This window comes from Rattus norvegicus, chromosome 15 (genome assembly GCF_021556685.1).
Source record: "Rattus norvegicus strain SHRSP/BbbUtx chromosome 15, alternate assembly SHRSP_T2T, whole genome shotgun sequence".
Taxonomy (NCBI): Eukaryota; Metazoa; Chordata; class Mammalia; order Rodentia; family Muridae; genus Rattus; species Rattus norvegicus.
The window spans coordinates 2647473-2670098 of record NC_141548.1 but is presented as its reverse complement, the minus strand read 5'-3'; the positions used below and the strand labels follow the sequence as shown (position 1 = coordinate 2670098).

Below are 22626 nucleotides of genomic sequence, written 5' to 3'. Positions count from 1 at the left end.
GATCTCCCAGAGTTACTGTGTCCATGGATGATCTCCCAGAGTTACTGTGTCCATGGATGATCTCCCAGTGTTACTGTGTCCATGGATGATCTCCCAGTGTTACTGTGTCCATGGATGATCTCCCAGAGTTACTGGATCCATGGATGATCTCCCAGAGTCACTGTGTCCATGGATGATCTCCCAGAGTTACTGTGTCCATGGATGATCTCCCAGAGTCACTGTGTCCATGGATGATCTCCCAGTGTTACTGTGTCCATGGATGATCTCCCAGAGTTACTGGATCCATGGATGATCTCCCAGAGTCACTGTGTCCATGGATGATCTCCCAGAGTTACTGTGTCCATGGATGATCTCCCAGAGTCACTGTGTCCATGGATGATCTCCCAGTGTTACTGTGTCCATGGATGATCTCCCAGAGTTACTGGATCCATGGATGATCTCCCAGAGTCACTGTGTCCATGGATGATCTCCCAGAGTCACTGTGTCCATGGATGATCTCCCAGAGTCACTGTGTCCATGGATGATCTCCCAGAGTCACTGGGTCCCTGCACTGGACATCAGTAACAAAGAGGAGCAGACAGACAGGATCAAGCTTCTGCTTTCTTGCAGTGGAAATGACATAGAAGAATACGCTGGACAATAATACAAGCATGCCACCAGGGGAGCCCCAAGATAGGCAAGCCACTAGGGGAGCCCCAAGATTAGGCAAGCCACTAGGGGAGCCCCAAGATTAGGCATGCCACTAGGGGAGATTACTCACAGATTGCCCAAGATTACCAACAGATAGAAAAGAATATGGGGTAGAGGGAGAACCTGAATATTTTGGTGATAAAGGAATTATTTTATTTTTATTATTATTATTATTATTGACTGGAAAGGTGTGTCAGTCGGTGGTTAATGGCACTGGCTACTCTTTCAGAGGACACAGGTTCAATTCCCAGCATCCACATGATAGCTTACAACCATTTGTAACTCCCGTTCCAAAGGATCCAGGGCCCTCTTTAGCCTCTTTTAGCACCAGGCACACATAACACACCGATATATGCAAGGGACCGTTCATAAAATAAATACATCTAAGCCAGGTGGTGGCGGCACACACCTTTAATCCCAGTACTTGGGAGGCAGAGGCAGGCAGATCTCTGAATTTGGGGCCCACCTGGTCTGCAGATCAAGTTTCAGGACAGCCAGAACTACACAGAGAAACGCTGTCTCAAGAAAAACAAAAACTAAACCTACAAGTAGTAAGAATAATAAAAACCTATCAGGGATTGCTAGAGAAGGGCAGATAATGGTTACTTATGAGAGAGAGGGGAGGGGCTGTTGTGCTAAATGACAGTCGCAAGGGCACTTGCCCTTTGGTAATCCACTAAGCTGTACATGGTTGTCTGCGCTTGCTGGAGGCAGGTTTTGTTTGAAGCCATTGTTCAATGGGAGGTCACAGACTACCCTATGGCCTTTGTTTTATGGCTGTAACTCTTAAAACTGGACAGCCTTTCCTATTTATTGGCGGTAGTGTTTTATTATTCCTATTTATTATCAGTAGTGTTGTGAAGAGAGGGTTTTTCACCTCTCTCTACTGCTCTACATAAGTACATAGTGCCTGGTGTGGCACCAGCTTCCCATCAGCCTTTGCAAAGCTGTCTGTATTGCTCCAAACATTACCTACACTCAGATCCTCAAGTGTTGAATCTCATAGAGAATGGCCTTCCTTTAACTTCTGTTTCCACTCTTAAACACGATTGAAGACTGAAGGGTGGCGAAATAGAAGATTCAGATAAGAAATACTTCTCTGGGGGCTTGAGAGGTGGTTCAGCAGTTAAAAGTACTGGTCCCTCTCTCACAGGACCCGGGTTCACTTCTCAGAACCCACATGCATCTCACGACGCTCTGTGACTCCAGTTTCAGGGGATCCAGTTCCCTATTTGGGCCTCCATAGACACCAGGCACTCACAAGGTACACAGACATAGCATGTGGGCAAAATATTCATACCCATAAAAATATATAATAGCCTTACATTTTTTAAATAATAAGAAAGAGGTGTTTTTACCATGACGTAGAAGGCCAGAGAGATGAAGCTGAGACACTCTCTTTATCACGCTCCAGAAAGAACAAATATCGCCCTGGCGGACACTGCAAGTGTGAGGGGTGCCCTTTCCCCCTTTAGAATGCAGGGTCTATGCACTTACGAAATATGGACATTTAGAAAAGAGCGCTTACAGAAGAGAAGATGGGGAAGAAAGGGTTAGCTTGCCAGCATGAAGCTGTACTAGCTGAGATCAGTGAAGGCATCCAGAGTATACCTGTGGCTCACTCTCTCTCTCTCTCTCTCTCTCTCTCTCTCTCTCTCTCTCTCTCTCTCTCTCTCTCACACACACACACACACACACACACACACACACACACACACACACACACACTGTGCAGGATCTTTCCCCATGAACTAAAGAGGTTAATCGTGTTAAGTACCGTAGTAGAAGGTGCGTCAGAGGACTCTATGCCAGCCTGCCTTCCACCCTGCAGCCTTTCCTTTGCCTCCAGTTAAAAGCTTACAGAGCAGAGAAGAGATAAAATGAATGGTGCTTGTGAATTTGTTTTAAACACCATTTAGAATACAAACAGTTTAGAAAACTCTTCCCTGAAGAGAAGTCACCAGGTTTCATCAGTGCTGGGAGCTTTTCAGAGAATTTTCCTTGAAATACCTTCCTGTGGAGTCTTCATAAATTAACCTTCTTTGACCTCATCACTCACAATTAAATAGCTGCTAAAGGGTTAAAAGCAAGGAAAAGGTGACTGTGTCTCTCAGTCTGCACTGCTGTGCAAATTGCCCGGGGAGTTTGCTTCTATTCTGCAGCAGGGTAATTATAAGAGACAGATAATTTACAGCTCCGTGTACCTGTCTGTAATCACACACGTCCACCTTGGTGTACATACCCTCCTGAGAGTGTGCCGTCCTTTGCTTTGTAAATGATTACCACGTGGTCTCTTACAGCGTAGCACTGAACTGAGTTCTCAGTAATGAACTTCAGCTGTTACCATGTATGTGTGAGTTCCTGTTATTTACGTGATTCGTGGCTCTTAGATTTAACAGTTGGCCTGGTAATGAACAAATTAAACTCCCTGAGATTTGTCTCTAGCTAATATGGAAAGCAGAGTCTTGGGCATCCTCTGAACACAGTAGAAACTCAACCACTGAAACCTAGCCTGCACGTTCCAGAACTTTGAGAGTTGGGTTTTAGTAATAGCAGTGTCAACACAATACAGAGATTCACGGGAATGATAATTGTGATATTATAGCTAATGCTGTGTTCATATTAATATTGTGTTACTGATGCCTCAACTCTGTCTGCACCCACTGTTAGAGTCGGTCTGAACAGCAGGCAGAATTGTGCCCCGTGCAAGGAATTCAGAAATGTAGCCTGCAGGCTCAGAAAGAAAGCACGGGCATCTCCTAGTAATAAGCGGGGCACAGGGCACAGGGCACATAATCCCTACGCCAGGGCACGGCAGCCTGCCCCATAGCAAGATTCTGTCTTTAAAACATAGTTCCAAGACGTGTGTGGCAGTGCTTGCCCTTAGTTCTGACTCCTGGGAGGTGGAGGCAGGAGGGCTGGGAGCCGGGAGCCAGCCTGGTCTACAAAGTAAGTTCCCGGCCAGCTCGGGCTACAAGTGATACCTTTACTCAAAATAATAATAATAATAATAATAATAATAATAATAATAATAATAATAATAATAACAACAACAACAACAATAACAACAACACTTGTTATTGCTTCAGTAATATATGTAGCTAAAAACCCTTCTAGTACGACACAGCATATACATTCTTGTTTCTCTCACAGAAACATCTAACACAGCCACACAGTCATACTTTAAATGTTTTAAGTCCCTCTATGACCATTGACTGGCCAAGCCAGCCAACCACGTCCCACCCGACCCTGGTCCCACCCCCAGCACACTCTGTCCTAGTGGCAGTTGGCTGAGCCACTACCCTCCCACACTATTTATTGTCGGGGCACTGTACCTCAGACTTGTTCAAAAGCCCTCAGCATGTGCATGAGGGAGGGGTGGAAGCATTTGTCTCTGGGGACACTGAAGATGCTTCTGAGGCTTCCGTCCTAAACGGCCTGTCAGCAGATCAGAGGAAGCGCTGCGCTTTGATTCTAGAAAGTTGTCTCAAAGACTGACAACTCCGCCTGAGATATACTTTGTTTGAAACAAAGGGAAAATGGAACGAGATTTGTTCTTCCTTTTCCAGAACCCATGCTGTACACAGTCTGTGTTTGCCAGGTAGAAGCTAGATCTCTAGACCTGAGTGCTGGTGTGTGTGTGTGTGTGTGTGTGTGTGTGTGTGTGTGTGTACACCCATGAGAGACAGACAGACAGACAATATTTGGAGAGTTGTAAGAGAAAGGACTGGGAAGGAGAGGGAGAAAAGGAAATCAATTTACACTTCTAACTCCAACCGCCCTGTCTTCTAGAACCTGAGTTGTGTCTTTGTATTATTGGGTATTGAGCCTAGCCTCACACATGCCAGGTAAGCACTTTCCCACTGAGCTACACCCCCAGCCCACCACATCCCTTTTAACTGTTGGTGTCAGTGAGTTGCCTGGGCTGGCCTCAGACGATTAATCCTCCCATAACTTTCTGAATAGCTGGGATATACAGACTGTGCCACCAGGGTGGCCTCTGAGTCTCATTCAGAAGCAGCGACAGCATCCACAGTAATTAAACATCACACACAGACACACACACACACACACGCACGCACATGCACACACGCACGCACGCGCGAGCACAGCTTTGTCGGGCTAGCTGGGATCTGTGTTTATTGGACTCTACTAGCTTCACTGCCCAGTGGTGGCACTTACAGTTCTCACATGCAGTTCGGTCGGGGCATCTCAGCACCACAGCGTTTTCAGGCGTGTTGCACTGCAGGTGCACACAGCCATTTGATGAAAGTGCGAGCTTCACACCAAGTGTGTATGAGTTTAGTGAGAATTGAAAGTCATGTAGCTTTTCAGTAGGAAGTTCTCATCAGGATTTTGTACGTGTACGTGAGATTTTTATTCAGGTTTCAACTTGGATAGCAATTTAGGGTACTTGTTTTGGCTGATATATATTATTCTTTAGAATACTTTTTTCAAAGTCTTTAGTGTGAAGAAAGTTTTTTTTAAAGAAGAAATTGGTTTTAAATACCAGTTTATTTCTTACCTTTTCTCTTTCATAAACCTTTGCTCTTTCTAGACTATCCTAGAATTTAAAACAGTGCTGTTGCGTTTACTGTGTGGGCTGCCTCCGTGCACCTGTGGAGATGAGAGGACAACTAGTGAAAGTGGGTTTTCCTACCGCGTGGTGCTCGGGGACTGCACTTACCTGCTGAGCGTCTGCCAGAATTTAAAAGCAGCCTTTTCCCATTTCCATCTCATCAAAAGTGGGAGCTCCTCTCCCACCTCCCAGTAAAGTCGCTTCTGCGCACAAATCAGAGCTTGCCTGGTATTTGGAAACAGTAGTTGACCTTGTGAACAATTTGGTTCCTTCCAAATATGTTTATGTAAACATTTTAAAAATGGTTTAATTTTTAACATTCAAAATGATTTTAGTTTGGTCATAATGTGCTTTTGGTAGAGGATTCATCTCTCATTCTACATCTTTTCCTATATGTATCCCAGTTCCTTACTTCCCTAACAAGGAAATTATTAATTGAATTCATTTCACATTGGTCATCTTCTCAAGAAAATAATCTAGCACTCAAAAGGCAGAGGCAGGCAAAGCTATGTAAGTTCCAGGCCAGCAGGGCTATTACACGGAGAAACAGTCTTGAAAAATCAAGACAAAACAATTCCTCTGATACCCTGAAGCAGAATATAGCTTGCAGTGACACGTACCTGACTCTAGCATGCAGTGACACATACCTGACTCTAGCATGCAGTGACACATACCTGACTCTAGCTTGCAGTGACACATACCCGACTCTAGCTTGCAGTGACACACACCTGACTCTAGCTTGCAGTGACACATACCTGACTCTAGCTTGCAGTGACACATACCTGACTCTAGCTTGCAGTGACACATACCCGACTCTAGCTTGCAGTGACACACACCTGACTCTAGCTTGCAGTGACACATACCCGACTCTAGCTTGCAGTGACACATACCTGACTCTAGCTTGCAGTGACACATACCTGACTCTAGCATGCAGTGACACGTACCTGACCCTAGCATGCAGTGACACATACCTGACTCTAGCATGCAGTGACACACACCTGACTCTAGCATGCAGTGACACGTACCTTATTCTAGCATGCAGTGACACACACCTGACTCTAGCATGCAGTGACACATACCTGACTCTAGCTTGCAATGACACATACCTGACTCTAGCATGCAGTGACACACACCTTACTCTAGCTTGCAGTGACACGTACCTTACTCTAGCATGCAGTGACACGTACCTTACTCTAGCATGCAGTGACACACACCTTACTCTAGCTTGCAGTGACACGTACCTTACTCTAGCTTGCAGTGACACGTACCTTACTCTAGCATGCAGTGACACACACCTGACTCTAGCATGCAGTGACACATACCTGACTCTAGCATGCAATGACACATACCTGACTCTAGCATGCAGTGACACACACCTTACTCTAGCTTGCAGTGACACGTACCTTACTCTAGCATGCAGTGACACACACCTGACTCTAGCATGCAGTGACACATACCTGACTCTAGCATGCAGTGACACATACCTGACTCTAGCTTGCAGTGACACATACCTGACTCTAGCTTGCAGTGACACGTACCTTACTCTAGCATGCAGTGACACGTACCTTACTCTAGCATGCAGTGACACACACCTTACTCTAGCTTGCAGTGACACATACCTGACTCTAGCATGCAGTGACACATACCTGACTCTAGCTTGCAGTGACACACACCTGACTCTAGCTTGCAGTGACACATACCTGACTCTAGCATGCAGTGACACATACCTGACTCTAGCTTGCAGTGACACATACCTGACTCTAGCTTGCAGTGACACACACCTGACTCTAGCATGCAGTGACACATACCTGACTCTAGCATGCAGTGACACATACCTGACTCTAGCTTGCAGTGACACATACCTGACTCTAGCTTGCAGTGACACATACCTGACTCTAGCTTGCAGTGACACACACCTGACTCTAGCATGCAGTGACACATACCTGACTCTAGCTTGCAGTGACACACACCTGACTCTAGCTTGCAGTGACACGTACCTTACTCTAGCTTGCAGTGACACGTACCTTACTCTAGCATGCAGTGACACGTACCTTACTCTAGCATGCAGTGACACACACCTTACTCTAGCTTGCAGTGACACATACCTGACTCTAGCATGCAGTGACACATACCTGACTCTAGCTTGCAGTGACACACACCTGACTCTAGCTTGCAGTGACACATACCTGACTCTAGCATGCAGTGACACACACCTTACTCTAGCATGCAGTGACACATACCTGACTCTAGCATGCAGTGACACACACCTGACTCTAGCATGCAGTGACACATACCTGATTCTAGCTTGCAGTGACACACACCTGACTCTAGCTTGCAGTGACACATACCTGACTCTAGCTTGCAGTGACACGTACCTTACTCTAGCATGCAGTGACACACACCTTACTCTAGCTTGCAGTGACACGTACCTTACTCTAGCATGCAGTGACACACACCTGACTCTAGCATGCAGTGACACATACCTGACTCTAGCTTGCAGTGACACGTACCTTACTCTAGCATGCAGTGACACGTACCTTACTCTAGCATGCAGTGACACACACCTTACTCTAGCTTGCAGTGACACATACCTGACTCTAGCATGCAGTGACACATACCTGACTCTAGCTTGCAGTGACACACACCTGACTCTAGCTTGCAGTGACACATACCTGACTCTAGCATGCAGTGACACATACCTGACTCTAGCTTGCAGTGACACGTACCTGACTCTAGCTTGCAGTGACACGTACCTTACTCTAGCATGCAGTGACACATACCTGACTCTAGCTTGCAGTGACACGTACCTTACTCTAGCATGCAGTGACACGTACCTGACTCTAGCATGCAGTGACACGTACCTTACTCTAGCATGCAGTGACACATACCTGACTCTAGCTTGCAGTGACACGTACCTTACTCTAGCATGCAGTGACACGTACCTGACTCTAGCATGCAGTGACACATACCTTACTCTAGCTTGCAGTGACACACACCTGACTCTAGCCAACTGTGCTGATTGACTTTAGCCATCAACTTGACATAGCTAAAGCCATCCAGGGAAGTCCCCTCGGAAGGATTACCCAGATCCGATTGGCCTGTGGCTGTATCTGAGAGATTGTCTTAATTAATGATCCATGTGGGAAGACCCAGCCCTTTCTTACAGGATTTGTAAGAGAGCTAGATTAGCAGCCCGGCATGGTGGCACATACCTTTAATCCCAGCACTGGAGAGATAGGCAGAGGATCTCTGAGTTCAAAGGCAGCCTGGCTTACATAGTGAGCCAGGACAGTCAGGACCACATTGAGAGACTGCATAGATAGAGAGGACCAGCCAGCACCAGCCAGCAAGCAGATAGGACAGCCAGGACCACACTGAGAGACTGCATAGACAGAGAGAACCAGCCAGCACCAGCCAGCAAGCAGCACCTCAGCAGTGATTCAGCCTCAGGCCCTGCCCTGGCTCACCTCAGCTGAACCTCTTCTAGACTGCAAGCCGAATAAGCCCCTCCCCCAAGTGGCTTTTGGTCAGAGTGGTTTCTTCCCAGTCACAAAAGAGGACACTGGGACACACTCGGTCCCCAGTTCTGTCTGACTGGGAGATCCTCTGTGAAGTGCATCCCACACCCTCTCTGCTAACACTTTACCTTCTGCTCACGGCTCTCACTAGACAACATGCCCACCTTTGGCCTGGCATCGCTGATGTACCCCTTCAAAATTATGGTTTAAAGACTTTTGCTTAATACTCAATCTGAAGCCCAACTGTCCTGGGGAAAGCAAGAGTTGAGATTTAATAAGACAGACATGAAGGTTTGTTAGAAGTCTGGATATGATTCTAACATGCAGCTATGGAAGAAAACCGTAGACCAAAGGACAGGAAAGGGAGCTGGGGTGACCTCCCACTAAAGCAGGTGGTCAGCTATAAAGACACCAGTGACCCTCACCTCAGTGTGGTTCTGCCTCGGGGATTTGTCTCTGGCCCTCAGACTGCTTCCTTGCAGCATATCATGGATATGCAGCACCCTCTGTGACATAGTGGGAGGAGGGTAGTCCCTTTTCCTGCCATCTGCCCTAACTGTGAGTGTATATTTAAACACCACATCTCCCCTTGGCAACTGATGCAGATTGAATACTACCTCCCATAGCATCCACAGTCACCAGGGAACCATCAAGACTTTTTGACAAATGCCAACATGGTCTGTAGGCTTGGACACGTGTACTACATGTCACCAGGGAATCCTGTCTCCAGTATAGGCCTCCCTTGGGGAAGAACATGAAGACCATTCCTCTCGGGAGTAGTTGCTGGGCAGTGGTGGACACTCAGTAAAGAGAACTAGTAGCTTTGTTACACATCACTGAGGAAGAGCATAGCAGTGAGTGGTCTTCCAGGAAGTTAGTGCGTCTTCAAGATGTCTACGACTGAGAAGTGACTCAGCCAACAGACCTTTCCCAAAGACATGCTGTCTCCACTCCCTCTGTTCTGGTTCAGGCCATTTTCCCAGGACACACTTGGGTCTTCTAGAATATGCAAGTCTTTGTTATATTTGTCTGGGGAGCTTGTGGTTCTGTGAAGCCTCAGGCAGTCACTGTGTTTGTAGTTTGATGGGCTAGTTGTTTCTTCAGGGTAGTCATTGAAGTTAAATACTTGACAGCCAAAAGGAATTTGGGAACAAATTATGTTTGCTGGGAATTTTCAGTAGTTAATTTCTTGACTATTCCTTAGGCCAAAGGGAACAGGGCTTTTTCTTTAATTAAATTTATATCTGGGTGGCAGAAGACTTCTGAGACAGTAGGATGGTTTGAGGTATCTCAAGGAAATGTAGGGGCAGAAAGGTTCATCCCAGTATGTCTCCAAAGAGCAACTTGACTTCTTTATTTCCCCTACGTTAGGGGTTTTTAGTCATCTAAATGATGGGCCCTAGACTGCATCCCTTCGTTATGGTGAACAACCCTTAATGGCTACTCTTTAAGTCGGACATTAGTCTGTGTGTTCTTTATTAACCCACGTGATGCTTCCAGTAACCTGGAGATATGAGTGTGATTGTTAACCGCGTAGTCTGAATGAGGATTCAGACTTACACAGAGATGAAATAAATGCCTTGGGTCACAGAGCCGTTGTGACCTGAATGGTGGGTCCTGAATTCTGCCACACAGCTTGTAGCTTCACAGCCTGTGCTCCTGGCCTCTCGTGAGCTATCACAGTAGATTCTGTAGATGGCGGTTCTGAAGTCTTATGGTCTCAAAGTTCATATTATTCATATAATACAGAGAGTCTCACAATACAGTCCAGGCAGTCCATGGTGTCATAAGTATTCCAAAGTAACACTGGTTTTCCTCTTTAACTCTTCTTCATTCGTGACTACAGAGTAGAGTTTTCCAAAAATGTCACGACCTGTGGTAAACACAGCAGATGAGGGACCAATGCAGACACTGACTGGGGTGTAAAGTGTTTATAGTTTTAAATGCAGGGAAGGCTTTTTATGACCTAAAATTACAATAACATAATAAGGTTTATTGCTGTCTTAAAATTAATAAATGTCACTTCTCCGTAAAATCAACAGACAGTCTATAAACAAAAGCTCCTTGGAGTCTTAAATAAGTGTTTAAAATACAAAGTTCTGAAGCCAAGCTGTCGTAGAGCCCCCACCAGTATGTCTCAGCAGGTACAGTGGTGGAGGCCTGGTTACAGATGCATGCCCTCGCCCCACTCTACCTTCTAGGTTGGACTTCCTGTTGTAGCCTGAGTTCTTTGGTTTATAGTGACTCCCAGGCATAGAACAGAGCAATCAGCCACTCCTCGACTCTAACTAACCCCCACAGCCTGATAGTCCATTCTGTTCTGTTCTCTCCCAGCAAGGAACTGATGGGCCCTTACTTATCTCATTGTGCATTCCGTGTCTCTCCCACTTCACAAGCCTGTTTACCTAGCATAGCAGCTCCGGAGCTGGCCCTCAAGGCCATTGACCTTGAGTCACCTTTAGGGTCTTGTCAGAGCACAGGTTGCTGCTGTTCTAGTCATTGGTGGGTGTTTAGTCCAGTTGTTACAAAATTACGCTGGACCCAAAGAATTATGGTGAAGAGTGTCTTAAACTTCGAGTTTCAAGTCCAGTCTGTTTCAAAATGTCTCCTTTGAGAGGCATTCTCTGTCTCTTGGAAAGGTCATTTGGAACAGGGTTCACTTAAAGAAACCACCTTCAGGATCAGCACTGAATTTAAACAAATGCCAGCCCCGCAGATCCACCCTGGTAATGAAACTGCTAAGTGCACTGCTAGCCCAGGAAACGAGTAGCAGTCAGCGTGGCCCGGTGAACTGCCACCTGCAAGGAGCTACGTGGCTAACGGCATCGGCTTCCTCCTCTCCGAGTTGCCGTAGGCCATGTAGGCCGTGGCCTTGTGTATGTCAATCCCCGTGCCTGCAAAGCCCAGGCTATCTTCTGACGTGGCCCTTCCGTTGGAGTCTGTCGGTGTTGGTGAAAGGCTTATAACCCTTGAAGATTACCTTCCCCTAAAAGCCCTGAAGACTGAGTTCACATAATCCAGACAGGTGGGAGTTGGACTGAGTAGCAAGCTGACATTTCTGTTTGTGTCTGAGGAAGTTCAGAGGCTTTGGAATCACAGTGGCAGATGGAAATGTGCAGGGCTGAGGGACAGACCACACTTCTGAAGAGAGAGACCCTGACCCCTCACGCCCTTGCCAAGAACATTATTTCACTCTTACCCACTAGATCTTCCTGCACAGAGAGCACTTATTCAAAAAGAGGGAATTTCCAGATAAATGAGGGTTAGGGGCCAAATTGATTTTGATTTATTCATGACTGCAAAAACCAACGTTGACCTCATCTAAATAGTTAGCTCCATAGAGTGGGTCTGCCCTGCTTTCCTAGAGGCAGTTAACCATTTCTGCCTCTGGTCAGGGCCAGGTTACGGAGTTGACACTTGAGGCCATCCTCAATAGAGGTGAGGTGCCCTGTGTGCTGGGCTTGCAAGTGCTTGTGTCCATAGATAGCACAGTGTTTAGTTTCCCTGCGAGAGGATCACCTCTGAGTTAAGCTCGTAAGACTTTCCCTGGCCCTCAGACCTCACCTTTCCCGTTACACAGTCCCAGTGAAGCAAAGGAGGAGCGTGGACCACTCGGTTTCCATTATGAGGGTCTCACTCATGACTGGGTGCTGTCTCTCACACCTTGGTGCACAGGCAAGTTCAAGGGAATATTCCCACCAGTAATTCATTGTCCCGAAGCTCCTGGGACTTGCCTCCACACGTCACTTTTCCATCTGACGCAGGGTCCCCCGGGGTAGTTGAAGTTTTCTGATGGACGGTGTCCTGCGTTGAGGCGAGGGGCAAGCACGCCGAGGGGATCTATTCACCAGGGGTGTATTGTACTTGTTTCAGATGCCTCAGGACAATACACCGGCTCCAAGATAAGTGCTTTTTATTTCCCTGCATCTTAGATCAATTATTTGGAATCTTTTTGGTAAGTTAAACTTAAGAGCTTAAACCATCACATCTCTGTAATTAATAAGTCAATTGTTCTTACCAAAAAATCACTGTGTGCTCTATATTAATCACTATGTAACTGTGTTTTGAAGAGCTGAGAGGAAGTAGGAAGGAACAGAAGGTGGGAAGACACCCCTCACTTAACCCCAGTGTTGTGAAGGGCAGCGTAGGCCACTGCCAGCAGCTCAGCTCTTTCCAGGCAACCACCTGCTTGTCTTCTGTCATCAGTGCACAATTGTGTGTGATTTCACACAACTAGTAAGAAGTGAGTTCATTCAGTCATTTCTGTCGTTTCTGTTGGTGGATTCTGTGTAACATCAGAGCATCCTCCATCGTGAGGAGATTCCAAATAGCCCTTGGCAGAAGTGCCATGTTCTTCCCATTGGCTGTAACTCCTTTGAGGGTCTCTGGATCCCTAGAGGAGGAGACATGCTACAGGCACTGCCAGGTACCTCGGGGTGGCTTTGGGTGGTGTTCTGCGCGTCTGCCTGTCATCCCTGAAATGTGTGCAGTAAGCTGTAATTGAACACTGGGTTTCCGGTCATCCTCAGCACCATGAAAAAGAGCCCCTGCCTCCCCTCGGCCTTTGAGTCACAACAGGAGGGTGTCATGCTGGGAAAGACAAGTAGCTTAACGTCCATGACACATAGAGTTTGTTACCTTCCCCCTGTGGGGCAATAGTCATGGGCTACAGTCAGAAGTCCAAGGAATTGTCAGGAGTCGGCCTTTTGACACGCAGGAGTGGCAGGTACTGAGAGGTTTGTGCTCCACTGCTCCCCGGGGGCTCAGTTTGCTGGCTAACCTGAGTGACCTCATGTTTTTTAGACTGGGGTACAAGAACAGGAACAGCTATGTAAAATGGAGGGGCAGGGTGGGAATGCGTCCCTCTTAGTTCAGAGTGTGGGAAGGTAGAGGCAGAAGGAAAAACAGGCCTCCTGGGTAAGGTAGTCCTGTACAGTAGCGAGCATAGGTGGGAGGGGGAACTGCGTCACCAGCCTTCTGTTTGTACAGAAACCTTCCTCATGAGCCAAATTTTACCTTCAGCAGTGGGATTCATATGAACCAGTGAGGGCTTGGGGACTTCCGTAGTCACTGCAGGGAACTTTTAACTGTGGGGTCTCGTGGACAAGGGGACCAGTTCCCACCCATGGTTCTGTGCCTGCGCCTCATCCTCCCTCCCTGCAGAAGTTCAGAGCTGAGCCCCCAGCTGACTAAATTTCCCAGGATGTGCCAGTTTTCTGTTCTGAGGTTTGGGCTTCCTTTGCTACTCTGGCAACAAAGCACTCCCTATGTTGACAGGGCACGATATGGGCTGGCTTCAGCACAGCCGCTATCTGTGTTAGCATTCCTGACATCGTTAGTGGAAACCTCAGTATGGCCAAGCAGCGCGCGCCGACAGTGGTTTGGCTGGAAGAGTCTGGTGCTTGTTTGCATTCAATCAGATACTTAAACACGAGATGAGTTAAACCAATCTTAGGCAAAGCCTGATGTTTATTTTATTTCTATCCTGTGTGATGACTGTGTGATGACATTCAAATTAAAGCTATCAAGACGCAGAGTATGTTGAGGTAGAGTATCGTGTTCTAGATTTCTGCATTATTTGCAAGTTGGTTTTGAGAAACAGGAAAAAATGGATTAGAAGCATTGATTTCGCTTTGTAATAACAACAAAAACTAAAACAGGAAATTCTTGCAAGTGCAGCCATTTTGGAAATGTAGATAAAGAGAGGAAATGCTGAGGATCTGGGTGGTTTGGCAGTTGCTGCCACCTACTGTATGTGGCTGATGCTTGTTTAAATTTAGGAGTTCACGGAGGTGAGGCTGTTGAAATAATTAGAGCAAAGAAGACATCACTACTTGACAGACAACATTTCTTCTCTACTCCATTAGTGGCTCTTAATTACCCAGACAGCCGCCAGCTCTCGCTCATTTCCTCTAAGAGGCTCAAAGTCTTCTCTCCGAGTGTCCTCGCCAGAGAGCCAGCCGCACAGTGCGAGCCTCTTGCTCGGGGCTCAGTGTGCACGTGGAAGAGTGTGCTTTCTTTGGCCATGTGATCTATTTGTAACTGTGGGAGCAACGATCTCAGGCTGGTCTAAAAGTTAGTGTTTATGGAAAGGGCAGAAATAGACCTAGCAATGTAGATTTGCGTTTGCCACCACAGGCTCGAAAGCCAGTGCTGTACTAGTCCTGAAGCAGCTTCAGATTAGCCAGCCGGTTAAATGGAACCTCGGTACAGACTGTCAGCTAAAGCCCCTTGATTAAGTAAGCCCCAGCCGTCAGAGGGTCATCGGGGCCTCTTGTGGAAAACAACCTGCCCATTAACGTCAGGGTGGTCCCTCGCCAGGATCCGAGAGTTCCCGACATCAAGCATCTGAAAGAGTCTCAGGCTTGCAGGGGATTTGTGTGTTGAGAACCCCAGAGGTGCTCTCTCTAGTCTTAGCTTTCGGTCTCCATGACATACACCACCACCTATGTCTGCTGCCTCCAGCTGTGTGAATTGGCTTACAGTGTCACCACAAAAGGTTGACAAACAGATTTGACGAGGTGGTGACATGCTTGACAGGACACAGTTCACCTGTGTGGTGCTCTCACCTTGCCACGATGACATTGTTCCTCGTGGCTCCTGGACCTCCCTCTGAACCAACCAAGCTGAGTGGAGTTTTGCTTTTCCTGCCATAGGCTATTTGCTTTCTCGAAGAGAAGGCCAAGCGGGGTCTCCTGAAAAGCCGCTGTCTGACCTAGGCCGGCTGTCCTACCTGGCCTACTGGAAAAGCGTCATCTTGGAGTACCTCTACCGCCACCACGAGAGGCACATCAGCATCAAAGCCATCAGCAGAGCCACAGGCATGTGCCCACATGACATTGCCACCACTCTGCAGTACCTGCACATGATCGACAGGAGAGACGGCAGGTGAGTCTGAAGCCCCCACGGGAGCGGCCTCCCCACAGCAGCCTCAGGCCGTTCATCTGCTTTTGCTGCACTTTCCGTTTTTACAACCTGGCTCAAAAAAGTCAGGGTTGCCAGGGACTTTTTTTAAGACCGGCTCTTATAGCCCAGGCAGCCTTCAAATTCATAGTGATCCTCCTGCCTCAGTGCTGGGATTACAGGTATGCACCAGCATGTCCATCCACTCGTAAGTTGGTTTGGTTTGGTTTTTTTAGACAGGGCCTCACTCTATAGCCCTGGCTGCCCTCAAGCTCGGTTTGTAGATCAGCCTGGCCTCGAACTCTGCCTGTGCCTCCCCGAGTGCTGTGGTTAAAGGTGCGTGCAGCCTCACCCATGGCTCTCCGCTCTGGACCTCACTTTGTCTCGCTTCCCTGTATTACAGGTTTGTCATCATTAGAAGGGAAAAGTTGATATTGGGCCACATGGAAAAGCTGAAGAACTGTTCCCGACCCAATGAAGTTGACCCGGAGAGTCTCCGATGGACCCCAATTTTAATTTCTAATGCCGTAGTTTCTGAAGAAGAGCGGGAGGCTGAAAAGGAGGTGATGCCCAGCCCCGTCACCCTGAGCTGTGGCTTCAGTCTTGTAGCTCGCTTAAGAAATGATAAAGCACTAATTTATCCTAACTGAATAAGACATGATAACTTTATTGAGTTGAGTATGAAAAATGAGACATTTATCATTGATCACAAAGCGGCATTCTCACCACTGACAGTATGTAATCAGATCAGACTTGGTGCCGGGCTGCAGTGCCGCCATGTCAATCGATTCCTTGTGTTTATAAACTTGCTTGGAGTGCTCCATGCCAGCCAGCGTGTAATGTAGTGATAAAGGACTCGAATCAATTCACTGCATCGTTAATACCACTAAATGTCCCATGAAACCCAGCCATCTTAGGTTGTTGTCCTGATGCCCAGGGTCCTGAGAGGGTGCAGCTTACTGTCCTGATCAGAATTCACTTAGAGACCCTTTCCATTGATCCCGGAGGCTCCTACTGTGTAACTGACCTCACCGATCACCATTTTGCCCCCCACCCAGGCTGAACGACTGATGGAACAAGCCAGCTGCTGGGAGAAGGAGGAGCAAGAGAACCTGTCATCTAGAGTTACCAGCAGGCAGTCATCTGCAAAAGTACAATCAAAAAACAAGTACCTGCACTCTCCCGAGAGGCGGCCAGTGGCCGGGGAGCGAGGACAGCTGTTAGGGCTGTCCAAAGAGAGCAGTGAGGAGGAGGAGGAGGAGGAAGACGATGAGGATGAGGAGGAAGAGGAGGAGGAAGAAGAGAGCATTCCGACATCTCCCCCACGGTTGACTAAGCCACAGTCGGTCTCCATCAAGAGAAAGGTGTGTGCAGAGTTGAGCTGTTTGCAGTCTGTCTGGCTTCCGTATTACTGATAGAGTTTACGTCTCCATGATCCAGTGTCATGAGCATTCATTTTACAGTTGTGGTCGTGTTTACCGTAGTTAGCAGCATGCTAAACACCTTGTCTGGTGGTCACTGCCACCTGCTGGTCTGCAGGACAATCGTAAATTCACTCGTGATAAGCAGAGGTAAGCACCTCAGAGGCTGGGAGATCAGACTTGACAAGGTCACATGAGTCACTAGAAGGCCAGACACACCTCAGAGCTCCAAGCCCCGTGTTCCTGCATTAATGTCCCTTATTCTCACACGGGGTTCTTAGGTGTTCCAGGCCCTTGGTTTTGCTGCTGGTGTTCTGCTTGTGTGACCAGCTACACAGAAGTGAAACTCTTCACATCCTCATTACCAAGTGGTCTCTCCAGATGACACCAGTTCATGCGCAGTAGGGTAGAAAGTGCAGCGTTGGGGTCTTTTTTTTTTGGGGGGGGGGGGTAATTGTTCTCCCATGTCTGCAGTTTCTATCTGTGGCATACAGCAGGGCCAGATATTGTTAATACAGCCTTGACAGGGAGGGAGAACATGGTAAAAACGACAGCTCTTCCCCGGGGCTGTCCTGAGAAGTGTTTTTCAGGTGGTTTGCTGGTCTTAACTCCCAACTAGGTTCATTCTTCTGACCTCCCAATTGGAGGTAGCAGAGGGAGCACCCCAGGGAGTGCCCCGGTGTCTACTGAGCGTGTTACACTGAGCGTGTTCTTACACAGAGGGAGCAGACAGCCTTGCGTTGTGGGTAGAACAAGAAGAATATGATCTATAAACATGAAAGGCCGGAGTCACTCAGTCATGGTGTGGGCCACAGCTCTCCTTGCCTATCCAACCTAAAGGAAGCTCTACATATTGACTGCCCTTGTGTTTGGGAGGAAGGTCTAGTGGCTTAGGGAGGGCAAGCAGACAAAGGAAGCTGATAACAAGTTTTAAATTACTAATATGGTTAAATTCAGAGTTATTAACAGGCTTACATGTGTTTTTTAAGAACATTGAAAGCATTAAAAATGCAAGGTACAGGAATTCTTTGGTACTGTTTATTTGAAGGTGGTGCCCCACCCCCTCTCCGTGCTGATGGGAGGCAAGTGCTCTGGCAGTGAGCCACGCCTTGCCCCTAGAGGCTGGCATGTAAACACACTGAACCCTCACAGAGCAGTGTCCCGACAATTTCATGGTTCATTGACACATTGAATCTACCTGTTCCTTTATTTAAATTTTGTATATTAGATGCCTTTTCCCTGGGAAAGTGGCTTATTGTTACAACGACAGGAAATCACTTGTGCCATCATTTTATTCAGAGACTGCGTCACTTTTTAAGGTCTCTTCGATATCAAAATAGTCTGTAAAGTTATTAACTGCCCACATCCCAGCAGCCACTGCTCTCTAACTCTGCGGTTTCTAACCAGTAGAGTAATTGTCTGTTTAAGCACCCTTTGGTTCTCCTTAAACCCCACCATGTTTCTCAGAGTGCCTGTCATGCAGTGGGCATCCCCAGAGCAGTTACAAAGTAATAAATGACTGACCTAACAGCTGATTGCTGCAATATTTATAAAAACACATTATAAAAAGCCTTTCCAGGGATGTCTGTGATTCTGAAACTGGTGAGTGCCACTTAGAAAATATATGCTAGAGAGCAACACTCAGCCTTTAAAACCTGCAGCCCAGTGGCTAGGATGTTCTCTCAAAGCATCTGCTTGAGTAAACAAGTGTTTTATCTGGAAAACACTTGCCTGTGTTCTTAGCGCCCAAGAGGCATGTCCAACATCAAATGGAAGGTTAGGTACAAAGGCATTGCAGAAGTCCTGACATGCGAGAGTCTGGGGCGCACGTTCAGTGCACAGTTGCTACATTTCATCTCGACGGTTTAATTTCTCAGGAACACTTATTATTATGTTTGGAATTAATTTCAGAGGCCTTTTGTAGTAAAGAAGAAAAGGGGTCGTAAACGCAGGAGGATCAACAGCAGTGTGACAACCGAGACCATCTCCGAGACTACAGAAGTGCTAAATGAACCCTTCGACAACTCAGATGAAGAGCGGCCCATGCCAAGGCTGGAGCCTACCTGTGAGATCCAAGTGGAGGAGGCGGGCAGGAAGCCAGTTCTGAGAAAAGCCTTCCAGCATCAGCCAGGGAAGAAGAGGCAGACAGAGGAAGGGGACGGAAAAGACAATCATTTCTTCAAGAACGCTGCCCTTTGTAGAAGTAAGTGGGGGGCTTAAATAAGCTTTAACCACAGGGTGTGCCAGCCCACCTGAAACCCATGCTTTCTTCTTCCCAGTGGCTTGCCCCTTTTTCCTTGGAATGGTATACTTTGTTTCTAAATCAATCAGAAGAATCCTCTAGGTGGGTTCATCCTACTCTGTAGAAATTGTCTCACCCTCAAAGCTTTGAAGACTAGTAAGAAACACGGTGCATGTTCCTCGATATGCTATGTGATTGACCTAGTTAGCATTTCTGAACATCAGGGTATGTATACATACATATATATACATATATACATACATGCACACATATGTACATACATACATATACATACATACATACATACATACACACATATACATACACACACACATATACATACATACATACTGCCAGTGTGCAGTGAGTGTGCATTTCTGTTTTCCTTGAAAACAACTTCTCAGTACATCGGGTGTGATGAAATCCCACAGATAGACTTTCTTTTGAAGTTGACAGGGACCCCTCCTCTACAAAGATAGCAGGTCCGAGTGATTTGTCTTGGACGATCTGTTACTCTGTTAGCACAGTAGTCCAGGATGGATGGTGAGGATCTGTAGGACAGCCTCTCCTATCTGGAAGGCTGAGATGTCTGTCCAGACCGTGTGGTGGCCAGCCTAGGGAGCAGCAGGCAGGCGGCAGCCTAGGGAGCAGCAGGCAGGCAGCCTAGGGAGCAGCTCGCCTCCTCTCTGGGAGCTCAGGAGTTGACATCTGCGGCTCTTCTTCTTCAGATCATAAGCCAGCACCTCCTTGACTCTTTAGTGGTAGCTGCTGTTTGCTTTTCAGGTTTAAGTTCCGTCCTCTCCCTCTGTAAAGACAGGCTTGCACTGTGTAGCCCTAGCTGGCCTGGAACACACTATATAGACACACTGGCCTCAAACTGGAACTGAAGGTTTACACACCATACCTGACCCATTCTCTCCCTCTCCTTCTCCTTCTCTCTCTTCCTGGCCCCCCTCCTCTCTCTCTCCTTCCCCCCGCCCTCCAGTTTTACTAGGAACTCGACCAGTTTCAGCTAGCCCCGTGCCTAGTGGCTCCTAAGACCTGTCAGTCTTCTCTGCCTCCTCAATACCAAGAGGTTCCAGGCACAAGGCCTCCCTCCTGGCCTTATGTGGGTGTGAGGAATCTGCACCCGAGGCCTCCGGATTGTGTGGCAAGCATCACAGTGAACCATCCCTGTCTCTTGTGTGCCTGTGAGGCAGGGAGAGCTCATGCTCCAGGTGTGGGAATTGGGCCTTTTCTCCACCCGGAGCCATTGACTCGGGAGCTGCAGACGAGCTGTTGCCGCCTCTCGCCTCAGCTTTGTCCTCTTGACTTTCCGTGGTCACATCTACCATATTTCGTTCAGGATTCCCTCCTTTCTAAAGGAGATTATCAGAAAGCTCATCTCCTCTAGGGTATTCCTATAGAAACTGTATGGTCAGTGGCTCATTGAATACAAGCCTGAGTGCAGGTCCTTGTACTGAGCCTGACAGCCTGATTTTGATCCCAAAAACTTACATGGTAGCAGGAGGAAACCAATTCCTTCAAGTTTGTCCTCAAACATGCTCATATATATGTATAAATTTAAGATTTGGAGTCTAACTAGGGTGGTGGTGGTGGCGGCATATGCTTTTAATCTCAACACTCAGGCAGGAGGCAGAGGCAGAGGCAGACAGATCTGAGTTCAAGGCCAGCCTGATCTACAGTGCTAGTTCTAGGACAGCCAACCATGCACAAAGGATCTTGTCACCAAAAGGATGGGGGGAGGGGGCCTGGAGACATTGGCATAGCTGACTCCTGCCACTGTGAATGGAAAGGAGGGTTTGAGTGTCCTTGGAGAGTCCTTGTGCAGAGTCCTCCTCAGCCTCTGTAAGGTGCTTGTTCTCAGCCAGTCGGTGGTGGGATGCCCGACACTCACTTCATCTGTAAATGGTCTTACCGCACTCCATTCTGACACCTACTTTGTGACTTTGTTTTTATTATTCTTTAAAATAAAGTTTGCTTGTAGACAGAAGCTGAGTAGATCAGGCTTCTGTAGATGGAAAAATAGTGTTTTAATAAGAAAGGTCTCAGAGCCTAGGCGTTGTATGTCTGCATGCTTACTCGTGAGTATGTGTTTGTTTGCTGCATCTGAATAGACACACCTGCTTCTGTGTACTTGCAGGTACAGAACAAAAGGCTTTGGAATTGCAAGAAAATGTCCAATTGCATCTGCTGTCTGATTGTCATTCTAAATCAGACTTTATATTTGAACAACAAACTGATCCCTAATATACTGTGAAGAGAATCGCTGATTTAAAACAACAAAAGCCTGTGTTTTAAATATTCAGTAATATTATGGTTATCGTAGTTTAGCTTGTGTCATTGATAAATTGTGATGCTAAAGATGATGTTGATGCTGCTGCTGATGGTGGTGGTGATGGTGGTGATGATGGTGGTGGTGGTGGTGGTGGTGATAATGATGGTGATGATGATGGTGATGATGATGGTGGTGGTGGTGATGGTGGTGGCGGTGATAATGATGGTGATGATGATGGTGGTGATGGTGGTGGTGGTGATGGTGGTGGTGGTGATGGTGGTGATAATGATGGTGATGATGGTGGTGATGATGGTGGTGGTGGTGATAATGATGGTGATGATGATGGTGATGATGATGGTGGTGGTGGTGATAATGATGGTGATGATGATGGTGGTGGTGGTGATGGTGGTGGTAATAATGATGGTGATGATGATGGTGGTGGTGGTGATGGTGGTGGCAGTGATAATGATGGTGATGATGATGGTGGTGGTGGTGATGGTGGTGGCGGTGATAATGATGGTGATGATGATGGTGGTGGTGGTGATGGTGGTGGCGGTGATAATGATGGTGATGATGATGGTGGTGGTGGTGATGGTGGTGGCGGTGATAATGATGGTGATGATGATGGTGGTGGTGGTGATGGTGGTGGCGGTGATAATGATGGTGATGATGATGGTGGTGGTGGTGATGGTGGTGGTGGTGATAATGATGGTGATGATGATGATGGTGGTGGTGATGGTAGTGGTGATGATGATGATGGTGATGATGATTACAGCTGCACTGTTCCGTGCAGTCACTCATTGAGCTCAAAGGTACACAGGGAATGTCTGAGCTGGAGAGAGGCCTTGGTGGTAAGAGCAGTGGCTGCTCCTTCAGAGGACCAAGCTCCACCCCCAGCACCCACATAGGGGTGTTCAGCCATCTATAACTCCAGTTCCAGGGGATCTGATGCCCTCTTTTGGCCTCCTCTGGTACCATGCATGTATATGGTGCAT

At 47.3% G+C, this 22626-nt stretch overlaps 1 protein-coding gene across 17 annotated transcripts in view; it reads left to right on the top strand.

Moving 5' to 3' along the window:
* Positions 1-22626, top strand: part of Kat6b (lysine acetyltransferase 6B) — a 177782-nt gene that overhangs the window by 150701 nt on the left and 4455 nt on the right. For all 17 annotated transcript variants that reach the window (XM_087586581.1, XM_087586575.1, NM_001433088.1 and 14 more), the window contains 4 exon segments: positions 15444-15675; positions 16094-16253; positions 16749-17054; positions 19023-19314. In XM_087586581.1, coding sequence (XP_087442707.1) covers positions 15444-15675; positions 16094-16253; positions 16749-17054; positions 19023-19314 — 990 coding nt within the window.